At 52.2% G+C, this 18084-nt stretch overlaps 1 protein-coding gene across 6 annotated transcripts in view; it reads left to right on the forward strand.

Moving 5' to 3' along the window:
• The window catches only part of SLC9A5 (solute carrier family 9 member A5), a 27686-nt gene extending 12795 nt beyond the window's left edge, over positions 1-14891 (forward strand). For 2 of the 6 annotated variants that reach the window (XM_084906661.1, XM_084906658.1), the window contains exons 2-16: positions 278-580; positions 2032-2195; positions 2390-2468; positions 2754-2931; positions 3498-3718; positions 3928-4130; positions 4356-4445; positions 4543-4613; positions 5351-5480; positions 6195-6283; positions 6444-6570; positions 10786-10956; positions 11427-11496; positions 11908-12042; positions 13519-14891. In XM_084906661.1, coding sequence (XP_084762787.1) covers positions 278-580; positions 2032-2195; positions 2390-2468; positions 2754-2931; positions 3498-3718; positions 3928-4130; positions 4356-4445; positions 4543-4613; positions 5351-5480; positions 6195-6283; positions 6444-6570; positions 10786-10956; positions 11427-11496; positions 11908-12042; positions 13519-13979 — 2492 coding nt within the window. In that variant the 3' untranslated portion in view covers positions 13980-14891. Of the gene's footprint in view, positions 1-277; positions 581-2031; positions 2196-2389; positions 2469-2753; positions 2932-3497; positions 3719-3927; positions 4131-4355; positions 4446-4542; positions 4614-5350; positions 5481-6194; positions 6284-6443; positions 6571-10785; positions 10957-11426; positions 11497-11907; positions 12043-13518 lie in introns of those variants that run through there. The other 4 variants (XM_084906659.1, XM_084906660.1, XM_084906662.1 and 1 more) reach the window with 4 other exon arrangements.
• Positions 14892-18084: the final 3193 nt, after the last annotated feature.

The raw sequence follows: 18084 nt of genomic DNA on the forward strand, positions 1-18084 counted from the left end.
AGTAGAGAGGAGGGGGGATTTCTGGAAATGGAAAAAGCAAGCAATGGTGTGGGTTACCATGGTAGGAGCACCAAGAAATAGACAACTTTGTACCCCTGGAAGGTTGGAGATTCTAGGAGTCCTGCATTTCTTTTCTCCTTCCTTGGTCCCAGGGTCAGGGGTCCTGACCTTGGATAACCTTCTAAGACTGGGAGGTCATAGGCCAGTGTGTGTGTGTGTGTGTGTGTGTGTGTGTGTCCTGTGAGCTGAAACTTCTGGCCCTCTTCTTGCATTGCAGTGTTCCACTTGTCTCGGAAGGTGACGTCTGTGGTCCCTGAGAGCTGCCTGCTGATTTTACTGGGACTGGTGCTTGGAGGCATTGTCTTGGCTGTGGCCAAGAAAGCTGAGTACCAGCTGGAGCCAGGCACCTTCTTCCTTTTCCTTCTGCCTCCTATTGTGCTAGACTCAGGCTATTTCATGCCAAGCCGGCTGCTCTTTGACAACTTAGGTGCCATCCTCACCTATGCCGTGGTGGGCACACTCTGGAATGCCTTCACAACAGGTGCTGCCCTCTGGGGCCTGCAGCAGGCTGGACTTGTGGGTGAGTGACTCTACGACCTGAGCTGGCAGAGGGAGGTTTTGCCACACTCATCATCCAACTCTTTTCTCCTCCAGCTTTGGAGATCCCAAGTTGGCAAGAGCCATACCGGAGAGCTCCATCTTGGGTCCCGACCACCTGGAGTATAAGGCATTGCTCCAGATGGGCCCTCAAGCCTTCACTTAGGCCTTTGCCAGTTGAATCTGGGCTCCTACAACATGACAGATAATCAGGGACCTGACTCCCAGCTGTGTGTGGGCTGCCGTGGCTGGGAAGCCTGTGTCTCTTACCCTGCTGCCTCCTACCCTGTCTGCCACTTGCCAGCCCTGTTCCCCTGAGGCACAGCTCACCATTTTTTTGAGGGCCTACCATCCTGACTCATTTTATTATTTGTAATAAATACATAGTATATATTCACAAAATGCAAGATACTACATTGGGTGTTCGCTTTACTTATCCCACTGACTCATTATAGCAGCCCTGTTGAGATATAATTTATCCCATTTAATGGGTGAAGAAATGGAGGCCCTTAAACTTATTAAATGTCAGGTCCAAGATTAGCAGGAGAGGTCCGTTTTACTGAGGCTCTTTGCATTCAGGCTGCTGTGACCTGCTCCCTTCTTCCTCATTTCCTGCCCCCTCCCCCCCCAAAAAAAATTCAATTAATTTTGGATGTTGGTAATTCAGCCTTCTTCCGAGGTGCAAGGAAAAGTTTGCAATTTCCACGTGAGGACTCCACCCTGGTTTTCCTCATGGGTCAGTGAACTCCCTGAGCTGTAAGGAAGGGAGGACATGAGACCGTGATATTAGTAATAATCCTAATAATAGGGTACCTTTAATGCATTAGGCACTGGCTAAATGAAGAACTTTGTGGGGAAAATAACTGTTATTATTCCCAATAGATACATGAGGAAACTGAGGCTCACAGAGACTTGACATGTTCAAGTCTCCCCTGTGGTGCTTTTCCTATTCAGCCCTCAGAGATGGACAGCCTCTTCCCCTCCTGCTGAGAATTGGGAGGGTCACATCCCTTAGGCTGAGAACCACGGATGTGGGAGAAAGCACGCTCTTTTGTTCTTCCCGATAAAGCCAGTCAGCAGCCAGTTTCCACCTGCTGGTGGTTATGATTAGTGCTGCTGCAGTGTTTATTGTCAGCGCCACTTCAGCTTTTCAGGTTACGTAGAGCTTTCTTAGTCTCCTGGGTTGATTTTTGCAGCAGTCTTGTGAGGTAGGCACAGGAGGAGGCATGGCTAAGAGGTCATGTGACAATGACAGAGCTGGTGAGTGGCAAAACCAGGCCTTAGGGCTTAAGTCTCTTGAATAGCAGGCTGATGCTCTCTATCATCCCAGGTCCTCTCTGGGTGTCCTTGTTTTAACCCTGGGGTGGAGTCTGGGCTTGTCACAGGGAATGCAGGAGGAGACTCAGTACATCACCAATTACTGTCCCTTGAAAGCACCTAGAGTGCAGGCTGGCTTGCTGGACTTCCTGCTGTTCGGGAGCCTCATCTCAGCAGTGGACCCCGTGGCTGTGCTGGCTGTCTTTGAGGAGGTGCATGTCAACGAGACTCTCTTTATCATCGTCTTCGGCGAGTCCCTGCTCAACGATGCAGTCACCGTGGTGAGCGTGCTCAGCGGGCTGCCATTCCTGATCCCAGACCCTCCGGCTCTGACTAGTTGGGTGTATGAGCAGGCACAGACCCTCTCCCCACCCCAGATCCCCTGGGGGAAGAAATACAGTCTTAGCGCTCACCTTCTCCCAGCAGTCCCACCTGCTGCCTCCCCCTCATTCCTGACTCTCCTTTTCTCATTCAGGTGCTGTACAAGGTCTGCAACTCCTTTGTGGCCATGGGCTCTGCCAATGTGCGGGCCACTGACTACTTGAAGGGAGTCGGTCAGTATCTCCCCACTTTTGGCTGGCACTGCAGGTCTGCCTCCCCTGGGTTGCTGCATTCCTGTCCCCACTGCATCAGGGCAGAGGAGGCTTTTCAGGCCGCCTCATTCCCTTCCCTCCTTTAAGGGGAAATGGGCCCTGAGGACCTAAGAAGGAGGGTCTTTTCTTGGGATCCTGCTCCCCCGGGAAGTGCAGTGGGCATCCTTCTCCACTCCCTGCCAGGCAGTAGTCTTGTCAACCCAGGCTTGGTCCGGGGGTCATGCTGACAACCCACTCCTCCCCCAGCCTCCCTGTTTGTGGTCAGTCTGGGCGGGGCAGCCGTGGGCTTAGTCTTTGCCTTCCTCCTGGCCCTGACTACACGCTTCACCAAGCGGGTCCGCATCATCGAGCCACTGCTGGTCTTCCTCCTCGCCTATGCAGCCTACCTCACTGCTGAGATGGCCTCCCTCTCCGCCATTCTTGCGTGAGTCCTGGGGAACTCGCAGGCAGGCAGCTGGGAGGGGGCACTGGAGAGGGTTGGCCCTTATATGGACAGATGCAGGGCCCTGAGGAATCCATCGATTTCCCTCAATCCCTGGGATAGCGGGAGCCTCAAACTCCCCTTGGGAGACCATAATCCTCAGGTAACGTTCCAGGATCTGTGTCCAGAACTTTCCCGGGGACCCCAAAACCCAATCTCCCTCACCTGAAGTACTCTGTGGGGTGTGGGCTGAGGTGGAATTGGCTTCAAGGCCTGGTGCCACTGGCTGGTGTAGCAACAGCAGTCCCCAAGGTGCCTCAGAAAGTGTGCTATTCAGAGTATGTTTCTCCTACCTACCCCTCTAAGAGGCACTGAGCAGGAAGCCTGGAGATATGAGCCCTTATCCTAGGACCACCTCTAGCTATTCTTGGAGGATCTTTATGCCTCCTGGCCGGGAGAGTGTGACTTCCTGTGATGGGCCACACCCTCTCCTATAGCATGTTCAGACCCCAGAACTGTGCCTCCTGCGACCCCTTCTCACTTGCCTTGTCTCTCCATCCTTCTCCCAGGGTGACTATGTGTGGCCTGGGCTGTAAGAAGTATGTGGAGGCCAACATCTCCCATAAGTCACGCACCACCGTCAAATACACAATGAAGACTCTAGCCAGCTGCGCTGAGACGGTCATCTTCATGCTGCTTGGCATCTCAGCTGTGGACTCTTCTAAGTGGGCCTGGGACTCCGGGCTGGTGCTGGGCACTCTCTTCTTCATCCTGTTCTTCCGAGCCCTCGGTATTGCATTCCCGCTCTCCTTCCTGCCCCTGCCCCAGCCCCAGCTCATCTCCCAACCTGAGTCCACATCCATGCCAATTCCTAAGCCTCCCCTTGTTGCGATCCCCTCCCAGCCCCTGTTGGACCTTAGCCCAGATATTTGGTGCCATCCATTGCCAGTGCGCTCCACTTCCAATCCCCTGCTCCTACCGGCCTCCCTCCTGCTGTAGGTGTAGTCCTGCAGACGTGGGTGCTGAACCAGTTCCGGCTGGTCCCTCTGGACAAGATTGACCAGGTGGTGATGTCCTATGGGGGCCTGCGGGGGGCTGTGGCCTTCGCTCTCGTCATCCTGCTGGACAAGACCAAGGTCCCTGCCAAGGACTACTTTGTGGCCACCACTATTGTGGTGGTCTTCTTCACAGTCATCGTGCAGGTGGGAGAGTCCGCAAGGCTGGTTGGGAGAGGGCGTGGCAGGTCCTGGGGGAGGCTTGGAGCCTTTGGGGTAGGGGCTCTTCTTCCTGTTGGGGGTACAAGGGGCCTTCCTTTCCCAGACCTTGAATGCATTGAGGTCAGGATACAGAAGCTGAAGCCTAATTATGGGGAGAGAAACCCATCAGGGAACTAGGTAGGGCAGGGCTCACCTGCTGCCTGTCTGTAGGGCCTGACCATCAAGCCACTGGTCAAGTGGCTGAAAGTGAAGAGGAGTGAGCATCACAAACCTACCCTGAACCAGGAGCTGCATGAGCACGTGGGTACCAGCACCCCATCCCTCCACCTGCCCCTCTCTCCCTTTTCCTATTTTGAGCAGAGTCCTGATCCAGTCCCCCTACCCACCCCCCTTCTAGACTTTTGACCACATTCTGGCTGCAGTGGAGGACGTTGTGGGGCACCATGGCTATCACTACTGGAGGGACAGGTGAGGGAGCTGCCCCGAGGCTCCTTCAGCAGCAGCAGCAGCAGCCCCACCAGCCAGGGCAGCATGGGGGATGTGCCACCCTCCTGAGAAGGGACACAGCGGGCTCAGGCTGGGTGACCTCTGCCTGAACCCCTTCAGTGGCATCCCAGCACTCTCAGGATAAGACAGGTCCCGCCCCAGTGAGGCCTGCCTGGCCCTGCATGGTCTGGCACCTGCTGGATTCCACCTCATTGTGCTCTGTTCTGTCTTTGACCATCTGCCTGTTAATTACATGGATCCTGGTTCAGAGCTTCAGGACCCCCCATGTTCCTCCCACCCTGGCCACTGGGACGTGTACACATGTAGTTCTCTCTACGAGAACGTTCCCTCGCCTCCCTTTCACCTGCTTAATCGCTGCTCATCCTTCAGATCTCACCACAGCCATCAAGTCCTTAGGGAGGCTGTCCCTGGGCCTCTGCTAGGACAGATCCTTATCACGCTCAGTAATTAATTCTTTGTGGTTCTTGTCACGGTTGTAGTGTTACAGTTATTTGTACTAACTTCAGTTAGCGGCAGGCTTTCTCGTAACACAATAACTTCCGTAAGGACCATGACTAGCGTCAAGATTTTTCCTGCCTGAGGCCCATACGAAGGGAGCCAGGCCAGCACTGGTAGTGTGTCCCTGCCCCATTCGAGGAAGGGCCAGCTGGCCGGGCCATGGGAATGGCACTCAGGGCTGGGCCTGGCATCCTCTGCAGGTGGGAGCAGTTTGACAAGAAGTACCTGAGTCAGCTGCTGATGCGGCGGTCGGCCTACCGCATCAGGGACCAGATCTGGGATGTGTACTACAGACTCAACATCCGGGATGCCATCAGCTTTGTGGACCAGGTGGGCTGCAACCTGTGGTGGGTGAGCAGGTGGTTTTGGGAGGGCGAGGCGGGAAGGGGTGACTGACCGCAGACAGGCCCTGAGCCAGGAAGTCAGGGATTCCTAGCAGACTCAATGATCTTGTGGAGTGGCAGCTGCAGAAACCAGCCTGGCCTGATGCTGACATTCAGAGTCGGGCAGACAGCAGAGAAAGATGGGGGTCAGCTAAACTCTGGTTGATAGTTCAACCCTCTCTCATCTCAAATGTGGTTCAATTCTTATCACTAGGCTTGTGAACTTGGGTAAGTCACTTAACACTCTCTGAGCCTTACAGTTTCCTCAACTGTAAGAAAGTGGAAATAAGAGTGCCCCGGGCCACAGAGTTTTGAGGATTCATTAGGTAAAGTTGAACCTTGAGCCAAAACCGGTTTGGCTCAGTGGATAGAGCGTCGGTCTGCAGACTGAAAGGTCCCAGGTTAGATTCTGGTCAAGGGCATGTACATTAGTAGGGGGTGTGCAGGAGGCAGCTGGTCGATGTATCTCTCTCATCAATGTTTCTAGCTCTCTATCCCTCTCCCTTCCTCTCTGTGAAAAATCAATAAAATAGATTATTAAAAAAAAAAAAAAAGTTGAACCTTGACCATCAACAGAACGTGTTAACTATGGTTATCTTTGTTGTTGCCCTCTGACACATTCAATCTGATTGTCCGCTGACCTTCGTCTTGATCCCTCCAGGGAGGCCACGTCTTATCCTCCACTGGGCTCACTCTGCCCTCGATGCCCAGCCGAAATTCTGTGGCAGAGACCTCTGTCACCAACCTGCTGTAAGTCCTTGGGCCTGCTTCCCCTTCCCCAAGCTCCTCTCCCTGGGGCCCTCTCTCCAAATCACTTCTGGGGAAGTTTGTGAGCACCTCTGCGTCTGCCCTTTCCCCAGCCCATGCCTCCTGGCCCTTCCCCAGTGTGTGGGTTCCCTGCTTCTTGCAGGAGGGAGAGCGGCAGTGGAGCGTGTCTGGATCTGCAGGTGATTGACACAGTACGTAGTGGCCGGGACCGTGAGGACGCCGTGATGCACCACCTGCTCTGTGGAGGCCTCTACAAGCCGCGCCGCAGGGTGAGAGCAGCCAGGGAGTCAGAGTGCTGAGGGGGGAGGGTGGTCTGAGGAGGCCATGATCACAGGCTCACGAGGTGGTTGGCACCAGCTGTGGGAGGGTTATAGATGCCCAGTTGAAGATTGGGGGCTTCATCTTGTCAGTAATAACTTTCAGCTTTTCTTTTCTGAGTAAGGGCTGGTCTGATACAAGCACTGTTTAAAGATGTCTTCTCTGCTAGCAGAAGGCAGATCGAATAGGAAGGGGTGAGTTGAAAGGCTGTGTGAGCCAGTGGAGAGGCTGAGCGAGTTCGTCAGGAGGCTGGAGTGCTACACGGGATGAGAGCTGGGTGGTGGGAAGGGAGAGGAGCAGAGGACTGGGTGATTGGCCCCGGAGGGGAGAGAAGGAGATGGAGAACAGAGGGCTTGATGGGGGTCCGTCACAGGCAGAAGCAGGAGTGCTGAGACCAGCTTAGCCTGGGGAAGGCAGGCACTAGTTTAGGTAACGTGAGTTAGTTAGGTGCAGGTTGTTTGTGAAGTTTGGGGGCTGGAAAGGAGGGACCTATCACAGCCCCACAAGGGGGCAGCAAGCCATTACCTTGAACTTGCCTGAAATGGGGGAGCCAGCTGTTACCATTTCTGGCAGTTTTAACAGTCAAGGCTGTTTGTACCGTGGAGACAGAACTGGCCTCCTTTTAACTTTGCTCCCACTGGTCCTGATTTAACTCCCCGCAGCTCTGCAGAATATTTTCAAAGGTTTCAAGGCAGTTCCCTTCCACAGGCCTTCCGCCCTGAGGCCAGCATTTCTTCTTCCTGCTGTGTCTTCTCTGGCCATAGAAACAGGCCCACAGGCAGCAATTCTAGCTGCCATTAGCTGTGGCAGGGCATGGAGCCCCTCTTATCTTTCTAGTTCTAGAACTTGCCATTCTCTTCTTGTAGCCCAGAGTCCTTTCAGCTTTGGCTCACCATCCTGTGGCCCCATATTGTTCTTACAATCAGACAACCCCCAGTATCTTCTTCAGTTAATGGGAGTTTAACCCTATCTCATCTAATTTATCATATATATATATATATATATATATATATATATATATATATATATATTAGAAAGGAAGAGAGAGGGAGAGACATGGAAATATCAATAATGAGAGAGAATCATTGATTGGCTGTCTCTTGTACACCCCTGTCTCCTGGGGATCAAGCCTTGACCAGGCACACCCTCTCTGCCTGCCTGTAGGCACCAAGCCAATGCTCTACCACTAAGCCATGCCTGCGGGACTTGTTTACTTTTTTCTAATGGAAAGTTTCACTCATCCACAAAACTAGAGAGAATAAAATAACTCATCTATTACCCAGCTCCAGTAATTATCAATGAATAATTTAATCTTATATTCTGGACCCCCACACCCCATCCACACTTTGTCACAAAGCAAGTTCCATATATCATATCATATCATATCATATCATATCATATCATATCATATCATATACCATCTCTAAATATTTCAGTATGTATCTCGGTGCAAGAACTCTCTTAAAAAATACACAACATACTACCATGATCGCTTATGACAATTAACAATAATTCCTTCTCACATCAAATATCCAGTGCTCCTAAATATCTTTTTCCAGATGGTTTGTTTAAATCAGGATCCAAATAAAGTCCACACATTGCATTTGGTAAATTTGTCTCTTTATTAAAAAAAACAAACTATAATATTTCCTTCTCCTTCCTTTTATCTCCTTGTTATTTATTGATTGAAGAAACTAGATTCTTTGTCTCAGAGAATTTTCCATTTTACAGATTTTGCTGATTATATTTCAGTGATGGTTTTTAACTTGTTCTTCCCTCTTCTATGCTTCCTGGTAGTGAAGTCTAGAAGTGTGGTCATGTTCTAGGAACATTCAATAATATGCTATGTGTTTCTTACTGTTTCACATCAGGATGTACATAATGATTGGTTGTCTATGGATATATGTGTGTAAAATTGGTTAGTGGGATCTGTCCAACCTGCTCTTGCGTAATTTAAAAAAACAACAACCTGGAGTAAGATTGTGCTTATCTCTGTTCAATGTCATCTTATTTGATTTAGCCCATCATTCCATCCTTTGGATCCCATGTCTGCCACCAAATATCCGTTCAGATTCACATCATATGAAAATTTGCTAACCTGTTAACTCTGTGTCCATCCAAGTCAACATAAAAATGTTGAACAGGATAGAGCTGAGGACAGAGCCCTATGGCATCCTACTAAAGACTTTCCTCCAATCTGACACGGATCAAGCATTTTTGGGGTATGGTTACTCAACCAGTTCCGAATCCACTTAGTTATACCATAATACATAATTCCTTATGTTCTCCACAGAAATACCATCAAGGAGAGACAGGAGTGTCTAGTATGCAGTTAGAAATATAAAATTATAGTTTAAGAGTGAGTTAAGGGCTGGAGATAGATTTGGAAGCAGTCTTTATCACAGGTTTCCTCACCTGGCTACATCAGAATCCCCCAGGGAGTTTGCTGGAATACACATTCCTGACTTCACCTCCTACAGATTCTGATTCTGTTGTATGAAATGCAAAAAAGAAACTGTGTGTTTAAATTTTTTTTAAAAAAATATATTTTTTTATTGATTTCAGAGAGGAAGGGAGAGAGAAATAGAAACATCAATGATGAAAATCATTGATTGACTGCCTCTTGCATATCCCTACTGGGGGTCGACCCCACAACCCAGGCATGTGCCCTGACCAGGAATCGAATCATGACCTCCTGGTTCAATCAGACCTCAATCACTGAGCCATACTGGCCTGGCAAGAATCTGTGTTTAATATCTCCCCCTGGCGATTCAAATGATGCTAGTCTGATGGCTGGTGTTTGGAAACCACAGATCTCTATCCCTGGGCTAACTGAAGCTGAAAGAATGGATACTTTTGCTGGGGAAAGTATTTAGAAGGGAGAGAGGGAAGCCAAAGACAACACTGTGAGGAATGCACATGGAAGAAAAGAAGGGGGAGCCAGCAAAGGAGGAGAGAGAAGGAACCCTTGGAGTAGCAGCTGGTGTCCCGGACGCCTGGGGCAGAAGTGGGACTGGCTGCTGCACAGAGGTCAGGCCAGCGCTTAACTAGGGGCCATGGCACTGGTGACCAGGTAGAAGGTAGCACTGGGGAGTTGCAGACCCTGAAGTAGTATTTCTGGGAATAACGGGTATGAGGGAAAGTGTCAATCAAAGTATTAAAGTCTGGCAGCAAAGGGGAGGCAGTGGAGTCAATGGAAAAAAAAAATTTTTTTTTTTTTCAAAGAAGTAAGGGGGCAGTGGTGAGGGAGGGATAGGAGAAGCAGGAGAGGAGGAAACAGGAGCAGGGAAACTGATGGAGGCAGCAAGGAATGAGCTGAGCAAAGCAGAGGCTGGGGTTGAGAGCAAGGACTCCTTCCTTTACCTCCTGAGAGAGGGGCACCTCTGGGTGAGTATGTAGAGGAGGGCAGATGGGAGACTTGCAGGGAACTCTGAGAATTGGTTCAGGGCAGCAGAGAATGTGAGGTATAGGAAAGGGGAAGACTGGGGATGGGAGGCAAGGCCAGATGACCTGGAATGGTGGAAGTACTTGGGAGATGACCACTAGATAACAAAAAGACTGCCGGAGCCAAGGGCAGAGATGGAGGCAGTCTTAGGCGAGTGTGTGGTAGGTTTCTATGAGAAAGAATTGGAAGGAGCAGTTGATGGGATTAGTCCTGAATTGGGCACAGGTGGTTGTTGTATTGAGAGGGTTCGGGGGTGTCAGGAGAGAGAGGGGGTAGTTCAAAGTGCTGCCCGAGGTATCACGGAGGTGGCTGTAGGAATGGCCAGCTGGAGAGTCCCACCTGTAGAGAGAATCCTGTGTAGTCAGAAGGGGGCGTGTGGACCAGCCAAGTGGACAGGTTCATAACTGGAGATGTAAAGAAAGAAGTACCCCCCATGGTCTCATAGTTATCCCTGCTTCTGGTCACTTTAAATCAGAGAGAACTGGGGAAGGGCAGTAGTGAGAGGGGAAACCAGACTTGGGGGGAATAGGTTTTGGGGGTAAAAGGAAGTTTTCCCCCAGTGAACTGAAGACACAGACTGGCTGGATTCCTATTATATTCTTGTTTTGCTCTTGAAAAACTGGGCTGGCAGGGCCTATGGTGGCCATGGGGCTGTGGCCTGGGATTCCTGTGGGAGGCCAAGGCACCCAGCCTCACGGCAGGGTGGGGCTGTCATTGCCAGTACAAAGCCAGCTGCAGCCGCCACTTCATCTTGGATGACGCGCAGGAGCGGCAGGACAAGGAGGTCTTCCAGCAGAACATGAAGCGGCGGCTGGAGTCCTTCAAGTCCACCAAGCACAACATCTGCTTCGCCAAGAGCAAGCCGCGACCCCGCAAGGCTGGCTGCAAGAAGGCACGTGCTTCCTTTGGGACCCCGGTTTGGGGCTGGAGACGAACGGCATGCAGTTTTGAGCCCCCTCCCCCCCAAGTGTTGGAGCCCAGTTAGATAATACTCAGGGACTTAGTGGCAGCAGAAGTCTGGGTTCCCTTTTGCGTTTTCTTGGAGCCCCCAAAGGGCAAGGTGGTGAGGCCTTCAGAGGGAGATCAGCCGCTTGGCCATGCAGTCCCCCGCTGAGAGGCAGCAGGACTTCCTACCAGAAATGAAATGAGCAGGCAGATTCCTTGGAGGGGGCACCTCCATAAGCCCCTCATTCAGCCCAGACTGGGGTATGGGTTACTCAGACTCCACACTTGCCTGGGGGGCCCAGGGCTGGTGGAACCACTGGGATTGACACAGAGCCCATCCCCTGCTGTGTCAGGAAGACCACAGGGTTGGGGGTGGAGCCAGGACCAGAGGCTTAGGGTTTTTTTCTTACTTCTTAGAAGAATGGTGTGGCTAACACTGCAGCTACAAATGGGAAATCTCCTGGAGACCTGGGCTTTCGGGACACAGGCAAGCAGGGAGTGGTGGGGAGGGGAAGGCTGAGGATGGGAGGGATAGGGACCTCTTGGTACATGAGATGATGCTCAACCCACTGAGCCATACCAGCCGAGTCAAATGTTCATGTTTTCAATGGATGGAACCTGGGGCTGAGAGGATAAGATGGGAAAGCTAGAGAGTGTGTCTTCTCTGATGGCTTCCTCTGAGGACTCTGCTTGCCCAGTTTGCCTCCTTGGGATCTGCAGCTCCACTTCCCTTCCTTGCAAGCACCCATCCCCCAGGCCAGTGCTGAAGCAGCAGGAGGAGAAGCAGGTGCCTCTGCCAGCTGGGGGCTCTGCTTGGGTGGAGAAGGAACTGGCCTGCGCAGTACCAAGAGGCAGCTGCTGGGCTGGCCGTCCCGACTCAGCTCTTGTCCCTGTCCAGCTGCTGTGATCTTAACTGTGGAGTCTGAGGAGGACGAGGAGGAGAGCGACAGTTCTGAGACAGAGAAGGACGACGAGGGGATCATCTTTGTGGCTCGGGCCACCAGTGAGGTTCTGCAAGAGGGCAAGGTCTCAGGTAATGGCTCCCTCCCAGCCTCCCTCTCCTCTGGAGCAAGGCGGAGCTGTGCCATTGGCTCCTCCCTTTTCACTCACGTCTCTACTCCAGACAACTCCCTTTCCCCATTCACTCACTTATTCACCAACGGGCACTGACTGAGCACCGCCTTCCTATCAGACGCCTGACGTACGTGATTTGATTCAACCCTCACAACGACCAAGAAGGGGAAACGGCTGAGAGAACCAGAGCTTGGGACTTGTCCAGGATCCCACAGCAGTTTAATTTTCAATCACAGTATCAGTACATTTTATTTATTTTTTAAAATTTAATATATTTTTATTAATTTCAGAAAGGAAGGGAGAGGGAAAGAGAGAAACATCAATGATGAGAGAGAATCATTGATTGGCTGCCTCCTGCACTGGGGATAAAGCCCGCAACCCAGGCATGTGCCCTTGGCTGGAATCGAACCTGGGACTCTTCAGTCCGAAGGCCGACGCTCTATCCACTGAGCCAAACCAGCTAGGGGCAGTATCAGTACATTTAAAAATATACTCAATCTAGTCTAGTTTGTTGGGCTGCTCAGGGCTCTATCAATGAGCAGACACATACTGATCTGCAAGGCATCGTGCTTGACATTGGCCAGAGAGCTTGTCTTTCCCAGGTTTTCTCTTTCAGAACCTCAGACTTCCTGTCCTGCAGGGGCCGAGCCTTCCATCCTGGCTGCCAGCATTCTGGGATTTTCCAGCTCATGTCCACTTTCTTTTTTGGCACAGCTTTGGTCTGCTGTTAGGTTTGCATGAGCTCACACTCCTGGGCTCTGGCCCCACCAGAGGGCTGTGGTGGGTGCTCAGACAGGGCTCCCAGCAGCCAAGCCTTTGGCTGAAGCCATGAGATCTCCCTCACCCTCGCTGCCATCGCACCCTGGGATGGGGCTTGGCAGGATGTGGTTCCTGAGACTGCAAGTCGGGTGAGAGCTGATTTCCTGCCTGGCTCACTGCTTTAGTTACTTTTTTGGTTTTTTAAAAAAATATATTTTATTGATTTTTTACAGAGAGGAAGAGAGAGGAATAGGGAGTTAGAAACATCGATAAGAGAGAAACATTGATCAGCCGCCTCTTGCACGCCCCCCCCCCCCCATGGGGATGTGCCCGCAACCAAGGTACATGCCCTTGACCGGAATCGAACCCGGGACCTTTCAGTCCATGGGCCGACGTGCTATCCATTGAGCCAAACCGGTTTTGGCCTGCTTTAGTTACTTTCATATTTCAAAGGTATTTGTTGAGCAACTACTATGTGCCCGGCCCTGTGCTAGGTGCTGGGGATACAGCAGAGAGCAAAACCAGCTGTGGAGCTTCCCTTCAGCAAGGCATTCATCAAACAATCACACAAATAGATGTAACATGGCAACTGTGGAATGAATTTATTTATGAAAATGGATGGTTGAGAATCCCATTGTGTTGGCACTGAGTGTGTGTGTGTACTCTCTGTTTCCAGGGAGCCTTGAGGTGTGTCCGAGTCCACGTATCATCCCCCCGTCTCCAACCTGTGCAGAGAAGGAGCTGCCCTGGAAGAGTGGGCAGGGGGACCTGGTGGTCTACGTATCCTCGGAAACCACCAAGATTGTGCCCGTGGACATGCAGATGGGCTGGAACCAGAGCATCTCGTCCCTGGAGAGCCTGGCATCCCCGTCCTGCACTCAGGCCCCGACTATGACGCGTCTGCCTCCCCGCCCGCTGGCTGCTGAAGAGCCCCAGGCCCCTCTTGAGCTGCGCCCTAGCTTCGCCTTTCCCCCGAGCCTGGCCAAGGCTGGCCGCTCTCGCAGCGAGAGCAGCGCTGACCTCCCCCGGCCGCAGGAGCTGCAGCCCCTCATGCAACACGAGGACCAGTCGCACCTTAGCCCAGGCACCGCCAGCTCTCACTGGTGCATCCAGTTCAACAGAGGAGGCCGGCTGTAGCCCAGGGACTCGAGGGGGCGCAGGAGACTGGGGTCCCTGTGGGAAGTCCCCGCACAAAGGGCAGAGGAGCCCACTCAGCCTGGCGTGGGGTCGGAGGGGCCTGGACTGACGTAGCAACTGGGCTCCTGAAGGGCAGGTCAGAAGGGTCTCCTGGGCTGGTCCCGAAAGGGGCCCTTTTCACAGCCACCGCCACTGCTTCTCACTCCTGCCACCTCCCCCGAGCGAGGGCCTGGGCCCAGAGGCTTGGGCTGCTGATGTCCCTTCCCCAGAGGGTCTTCCTGGGGTCAAGTTAGGCAGTTTCCTGCCCCCAGTGCAAGGAAGGAAACCACAAAGGCATTTAGTGAGAAATGCCTCATTCCTCAGCGCACACTGGCCTTTCCTGCCCTCCATCCCCTCCGCAGCTCCAGCTCAAGGACAGTGGCAGTGAGGTTCCTCAAGGGCTGGTCCTCAGAGGACTTAGGTTGGAGGTGGAGCAGGTTTCAACCTCGGGCTTTGCTGCCCTGTTCTGTCAGCTACCTATAACCAAAATTCTAAGGGCATTGGGAATCTGTCTTCCCTTCTTGGTTTATCTCCTTCCGTTGTGCTGCCCGTTATTGGAGTGATCGCTCCTCCTTTTCCAGGACGAAGGCCACAGAGCTGGGCCAGGCTTCAGGTCAGGGCTGCTTTTTAGCCAGGGTCACTCTGAGGCCCTGCTGCTCTGTGTCCAACTTTGGATCTTTCAGGTCCTTGGATCTGGTTTCCTAAGGAAGGGAGATGGTGGCTACCTTGATGTTTCCCAAACAGGAATGGAGCCAGGGCCACTGCTCCACTGCTCTGGGGGCTGACAGGGTGGCAGGGGACTTGCCTGGGGTTAGCACCTGCCCTGGGTTTTATACCTTGAACCGAAGCTACATTAAACGTCCCTCAGATGGATGGGTGTCCCGTGTCCAAGTGTCTGGGGTGACAACGAGGGCATTTGGTGAGGGAAATGGAAACTTCCAACTGCCTGCCCCAGGGCTTCTGGGGCAGAGATCGGAGGGGGATCCTGGGAAGGACTGTTAGGCCCTCTGGCCTTCCCTCCCTCCGCTCCTGGACCTTCCCAATATTGTCCCCTTTCAGGGGCCTGCAGAGGCAGTCCATGATCACGATGGGCTCAGGGAGTCCACACAATGGTGAAGGCCAGCAGGAGAAGAGACCCCAGAGGTCAGGTGACATGGTGTCCAAAGATGCAGCCACCACACAACTGATGAGCCTTGAAAACGTGAAGGCAGGTGCAGGACAAACGGACAGAAGTGCTCTGCACCTGGTGGGTGGGAGGGCAATCTCAAGGGAGCTGGCTACTGTGAGTGTTTGCGATGCAAATTGGGTAGTGTGGGCTCCAGAAACATCTAGGGATAGAAATTCCTGGTAACAGCAGTTCTAGATTCAATTTCCTTAAAGGGGAATTGAGTCTGAAGGACTTTTTAAAATGACATCTATCTTGCTCTGGTCAGTGTGGCTCAGTTGGTTGAGTGTTGTTCTGTGCACCAAAAGGTCCTAGTTTGATTCTGGGTCACATATTCAGGTTGCAGGTTCCATTCCCAGTTGGGATGCATGAGGAGGCAACTAAGGGGTGTTTCTCACGTTGCTGTTTCTCTCTCTCTCCTCCTTTCCCCTCTCTCTAAAATCAATAAAAAACATTAAACAATACATCTATCTTTACTAAGATATAACATGCATACCTTAAAATTCACCCATTTACAATGTACAGTACAGAGATTTTTAATATATCGAGTTGTGCAACACCACCATCTCAGTTTAGAACATTTTCATCATTCCCAAAAGTTACTCCTGACCCCTGGCTCAGCCCTAGGTAATCACTAACCCACTTCCTGTCTCTAAAGATCTGAAGGACTTGACACAATGCCAAGGTTACACATGGAGTTCCTTTTTCTGTTAGGCCTGGGGAAAGTGGGAAGAAAAGAGGGATGTAAGCTTTGCACTCAAGTTGTTTACACACGGCAGTGGTAAGGCCTAGCAGTTAACAATCCCAGCTGTCATTCACCAGGTATGGCATTAGTGTCTTCACCTCTAAAATGGGATAACAATCATACTTATTTCATAAGGCTGCTATCAGGATTCAACAGTAAAATAAGAAGAATCTAGTACAGAGCCTGGCCCACAGGGATCACAAATGTTGGTCATTATTGGTCTTATAAGGCAAAGAACCCTGACAGGAGGAGGAGATCTGAGTAGGCTTTGGGAGTGTGTGTAGAGGCTCAGACAATACAGGCAAAGCTGGGTGGGTGCATTCTAGGTGGAAAGAGCAGCATAAACAAAGGATGCCTAGAGCACACGCAGCAAAAATCAAGAAGCAGTGGGTGATGTGGTTGGGAGAAACCAGCCAGGGACCCAAGGCTTGGGGAGGCAGACTCTGCTGATGTGTGTTTTTTTGGCTGAGGCTACTTGGTGAGTTTTGGGGGTCTTCCAGAGAGAGCTGGCCTGGGAGAATTTGGATCTGGGAGTGGTGTGGGCACTGATGTGCTATAGGAAGCTCTGATGTAGCTGAGCCAGAGGGAAGATGTGTGAAATCCCAGGATGGGGTGGTAGAGGAAAGACCAGAGAAGACCTGCTGGGAGGCTCCTCTGGCAGCCCAGGGCCGTGAAGGGGCTGGTACTGGAGAGAACAGGCAGCCATTCCCAGACTTTAGTGTCAGAATCATCGAGGAGCTTATCAAACATGCAGATTCCCGGGCCTACCAAAAAGGTTCTATGGTGTAGGGGAGGGGGTACTAGGGGGTTCCTGGGCCTGGTGCTGGGTAACTAAGAACAGGGACTGCCAGGTGGATAGGGTTGGCCAGAGGCAAGGGGGCTGGGGGAGGAAAGCAGGTGAGTACAGGCCGGGGAGACAGGTGTCTGGAATGCAGGAGAGCGAGCAAGTCACGAGCTCAGCTATGGGTTACCACCTGACTGGGCAGAAGGGCAGGAATGGCCTTCAGTGCCACCTGAGCTGCATCCAGGCCTGGAAGGAGGAAGGATTTTGACCTGGGGAGGTGGGTGTGGGCATGCCAGGTAGAGAAGAGGTAACTAAGGCTTCTAATCAGATCAGTTTTGCAGGCCAGGATAGGACCTGGACAAGGAAGGCTCGGACGATGCCTCTGGATGGCCTTGAATGCCACGCTAAGGAAACGAGTTTATTTAGGTCAAAGGGGAGAGAGGTCTAGAAGGTTAGGGGTATACGTCACCCTCACTATCCGGGGCAGTATTGAAGAGGGTATGTAAATTTGGGATGGAGTTAGGGAAATGAGAACAGGTCTCTTATCACTAGGTCCACGGAGGCACAGCGCATTTTATGTTTGGTTTATTTACTGTATTGGCAAGAAACGGGAGGCTGAGGGAAAGGGAGGGAAGGCTGGGAAAAGGGCAGGGGAGGGAAGCCCATTCCCATTTTATGATCTCAGTGGAAAAGGCTGCTGCGAGTATATTCTGCTGCCAGGAGAGCCACAGAGATGGGCCCCGTGAGTCACTGCTCAGTCCTGCCACCTCAGCCCACAGAGAGCCTGCTGTGGTCAGCAGCCCCGGCTGGCTCCAGGCCCAGCCCCTGGTATTCCAGTATTCCTCACGAGGCCTCAGGCCGTCCCCATTTCTGTATTTTTGCCATCCTGGGCCGCATATCCTGCAGCTCTCTGCCTCTTTTGTGTCCTTTTCCCATTTGTGAATCCGGCTTACATCTGGCTCATGGATAGAGAGCCGCGGGAGGGCAGGGGCAGTGTGGCCAGTCTCAGGCACCCCTTAAGCACTTATTATTGCTGGAAGTACAGAGTGGACAGCACATAGTCTCTGTTTTCATGAAGCTTACAAGGCACATTCTATGTGGCGTGAACAAACCAAGCCCTGGCCCTGGCCCGAATCTGTTTGCCTGTGCTCAGTGGTGCTGGGGTTAGCCATGGCCTGTGGCTAGGGGCCTCTTACCTCTTATTTACCTCTGGCATTGAAGGGGTATGTGTCCCTGCTAGCAGGTTCCCCCCTCAGCTCTTAGGGCTCCTAGGGGGCCTGGCTAGTGGGTGGGGGAGGGCAGACCGTGGGCAGCAGAAGGGGTGGGAGGGAGCAGGAGACAGTGACTCAGTGGGGCGGCCCTGGGACAGCTG

Source organism: Pipistrellus hanaki (genome assembly GCF_964339955.1).
Source record: "Pipistrellus hanaki genome assembly, chromosome: 15".
In the NCBI taxonomy this organism is placed as follows: Eukaryota; Metazoa; Chordata; class Mammalia; order Chiroptera; family Vespertilionidae; genus Pipistrellus; species Pipistrellus hanaki.